This window comes from Pagrus major, chromosome 23 (genome assembly GCF_040436345.1).
Source record: "Pagrus major chromosome 23, Pma_NU_1.0".
NCBI classification, from domain to species: domain Eukaryota; kingdom Metazoa; phylum Chordata; class Actinopteri; order Spariformes; family Sparidae; genus Pagrus; species Pagrus major.
In genome coordinates, this window is record NC_133237.1 from 25,168,376 (window position 1) to 25,172,310 (window position 3,935).

The window sequence follows — 3,935 nt, forward strand, 5'->3', positions numbered from 1 at the left end:
CTGCACACGCTCCATGGTTTATTAACATTTAACTGAAACTATGATGTTTCTTTAACCTCCACTAAAATGCTTTTCTTGCCTAAACCCATCAGATTTGAAACTTCTCCTATGCTTTGTACACCCGCTATCCACCTCCGATAATAATCCTGGCAGCAATTACATTCCCCTTAAATCGTAACCGGCAAGTAGCACATAAACACAATTAATAGGAGGCTTGGTATTCCCATCTAAAGTAAAGAAATAGCCGTGTCATGAATGTTAATGTGTAGATGGTTGCAGTGAAGGTCGACTTAAAGCTTAAATACAGTTAAATTCAAGCAAATGATTGTCATATTGTGGAAATTAAGCTACAAGTACAACAATCAACAAGAAACGTGTGATAAAATTAAATAAAAGGCACCACTTTGTACATTCAGCCATGCATATGTACACAATATAAACAGTAATACATTCTGTGTGTTGGTAAAACTTCTTTCAAATGAGTCCATTGATCAAAAATAGCGATTCTAAGGCCCGTCTGAGTGTTTCTAAAGTGTTCACATGTATACTTGGCTCCATTATAAACAGCTCAGTGCTGTGGATTAGAGTCAGGCCGCCCTGTGTCGTAATACTGAGTTCAGTTCAAGTCAAACACGGTCCATATTTTATACTATAAGTAACTTATCTCCAGTGACGTGCTCTGTTCCAAGTTTTCCTCTGGCAGAGTTTTAATGCTCCCGTTTTTGGTTCCATTGAGAAGCAACGGTACAGTCAGTGTGGACCCGTTGGCTGGATCTTTCCCTTTCGTGTCCCCAGCTTTGTCCTTCCTGTCTGGTGACAACGGCTCCGTCGCTCCGGGAGTCGCTCCTCTTTCCAAGAACAGCGGCTGTGAGCTCTGCGGCTGGAAGCTGCTGTTGCCGTTTTGGGCGATTCTGTAGATCTCAGTCATTTCCGAGACGTCTTCCTCGTCGTCCTCCTCTTCGTTCTTGATTGCTCGTCTCAGGCTCTCCCTGGGCATGAGCGCCATCCTCCCCTCGTCCTGCTGCTGCTGCTGCTGGCGCTCCATGGGCTCGTGGTTCTCCACCTTCCTCGTGGAGCGGCAGAGGGCTTTCCGGAAACCCCTCTTGAAGTTGTCTGACAAGAAGCCGTAGAGGATGGGGTTGGCACAGCTGTTAGCGTAGCCGAGCACTACGACGAAATAGTAAAGACCCTGGTACTCGCCAGGCAGGGACACCATCAGGTTGACGATGTTGAGGGCGTAGAAAGGCAGCCAGCAGAAGACAAACATGGCAACGATGATTACAACCATGCGTGTCACTTTCCTCTCCGACTTCCTTCGCTTGGTTGAGGTGGCGTGTACCTTTTTACCCGAGCTGCGGATCTTGAAGACTATGAGCAGGTAGCAGAGGCAGATGATAAGAAGAGGGCAGACAAACCCAACAGTGGAGGTGTAAATTATGAAAGCTGCTTGCCAGATGTTAGCCGGGTGTGGCCAGGCAATGTTGCAGTTACCGCCAGGCTTCTGGACGTTGGCGAAGATGACCACAGGCAGAACAACAAGAAATGACAGAGCCCAGATTGTCCCATTCACCACTTTGGCCACCTGAGGGCGCCTCCACTTTGAAGACCGAATGGGGTGGACTACAGCGAGGTAGCGATCGATGCTCATCACAGTCAGGCAGAAGATGCTGGTGAACTGGTTGATGGAGTCGACAGTGTAGACCAGGCGGCACATTAAGGAGCCGAACGGCCACGACTGGAGAGTGTTCTGAACCGCCAGGAAAGGCAGACTGAGCATGAAGAGCTCGTCAGCGATGGCTAAGTTGAGGATGTAGATGTTGGTCACAGACTCTATCTTCGAGTAGTGCAGCACAATGTGGATCACCAAAGTGTTTCCACCCAGGCCGATGATGCAAACGATTATGTATATGAGTGAGATGAGGACGCCCTCCACGGTCGGACCAGAGGGGCCCTCTGTGGCGGTGCCGTTGGTGTTGTTGAACAGCGTCTCGTTCAGATCGCTGTCGTTCAACACCAGGAGAAACAGGGGGAGTCCCGGCGAGGGGCTGGCGAAGCTGCCATTCTCCCACATTTCGTCCGTCATCTCCATCAGCTCGGGCAGCGAGTTTCAGTTGCTTTGTCCTTCTGCTGTCTCAGCTCCCACCCATCTGTTCTGTCGGAGCAGAAAAATCAATTAGTTACCCAACCAAAGAGTTGACATTTATGTTAGACCCCAGATCAATTGGAGACCAGAGCTCTGATGCCATAAATGGTCATGACATTAGACAGGTCACTTCTTACAGATATTTAGAGGTCAGCGTTGATAGAGAGATGAGAATCCATCAGTGCCTCTTTTTTACTTTTCTGTTGCCTGAAGTAATATTATGTTTAACTTCTAGAGTCCAACTTACATTATGGTTTTAACAGCTGGTTTGGAAACTCAAGTTTTAAGCTCAAATAATTACTTTGGTTAAGACAGAAGCGCCCCAAACCCTCATTCCCCAAAATATTTTTTAGCACTTCTATATTACAAGGCCAAACTGAAATTGTTTTTTTACCCTTCCCATGTGTTGAATAATGTGCTAATGAACTCTGGAGATACAAGGTCCCCTTGTGCAGCACAATTTATTCCCTTTGTCAGTAGTAATGGGAAAATGAAATGTCTTCATTTTTACACTTTTCTTAACTTGTTATTTTTTTAAAAGAACAATCCTAATTTTTGTCAATAGCTTCCAGTTTATGTAACCCAACAAAGTTTGAATGAAGTTTCTCGTTGAATCCACGAATGAGTAGTTCAGAGTTAAAAATGCTTAAAAAAGTGTGAAAATGTGGGATTTTGGATCATTCCGCCGTTCATTTTAAATATTGCCGAAAACACTGAATATTTTGGAAAGTATGAAAGATATCAATGAGTAACAGCAATCATCTCCAAGCTGAATATGTTGATGTTTGAGTGGAGTGAAGGAGTTCGGTGCCAAAGAAAGTGTCAGGAAACATTTGTAGAAGAACATATGTTGTGAATCGCATCTCATCGCAGTTTTACACATCGTCTGCTATTTGTTGTCGTATCTGGTCAATAATTCATCATTTAGTTAAAGTACATTTTCAGCTCAGTGTAGGAAGCCAATATATGGATGTGATCCTGGTTATGAAAGAGTCCTTCAATGGCTGCATGAAGCACCAGGCTGAGACTCGACCTGAGCTGTTATTTCTTTGTTATCTCTCACTCATCACAAAGGACCAGCGGAGTATTTATTCTTTTCTCTCTTTGAAACACTTTCAAACGAGCAGAGAAGAGAAGAGATGAATCTTGCTCTTGTGTTCCTGCCATGTGTTGCCGGTTATTTGCTCGCATTTGATTTACGACACTGATCTCTGGGTTTTCTCATTCTCTAGTTTCCATGGTGATCCAAATTGCCAAATTGAATGTGAAATGTCCGTAATCACGAGGAATTAGAAGATATTGAAAAATGATTAATGTGACAATGTGCTGAAATCAAAGAAACTACTCTGGTCTCATAAAAAGACGTACAGACGGTTGTTGGTATTTCTTGCTTGTTCAGGTTGTTTTGTTTTCTTTCTATGTGTCTTTTAAATTGAACTCCAGGAAGGCAGAGAACTCGAATGCCTTTTTATAATAGACTCTGTAGCCGTCGTCACTGAGGTGACAATAACCTTCTATCAGTGAAGCTCAGGGCACATCTGTGTTTTTCTCACAGCTGATTTTCTTATTTTTTTAAAAGCAATCTGGGGGAGAAAAAATAAAGGAGATGGTCAGAAATATTTCTCAGATGACTTTCTTCTGAAATGGTGCTCGTGATGGTTTTATTGGGATGTGACATTTCCTTCGGGACAGCTGTGTAGCCAGTGAAGAGTGAAGTGAAATGAGACTCCTATATGCCCTAATGGTGTGCCATCACAGTGCGCTTCAAATGATGTTATGGATCTTTCCTCAC

The 3,935-nt window shown here is 44.0% G+C and overlaps 1 protein-coding gene across 1 annotated transcript; it reads right to left on the minus strand.

Moving 5' to 3' along the window:
• Positions 1–649: 649 nt before the first annotated feature.
• sstr3 (somatostatin receptor 3) lies at positions 650–2,089 on the minus strand. Its single transcript, XM_073494705.1, has one exon. It carries the CDS (start codon positions 2,087–2,089, stop codon positions 650–652), a length of 1,440 nt encoding a protein of 479 aa, XP_073350806.1.
• Positions 2,090–3,935: the final 1,846 nt, after the last annotated feature.

Excerpts from the sequence above, each read along its gene's own strand:
- sstr3 (XM_073494705.1), bottom strand. The coding sequence starts at position 2,089 with ATGGAGATGACGGACGAAATGTGGGAGAATGGCAGCTTCGCCAGCCCC.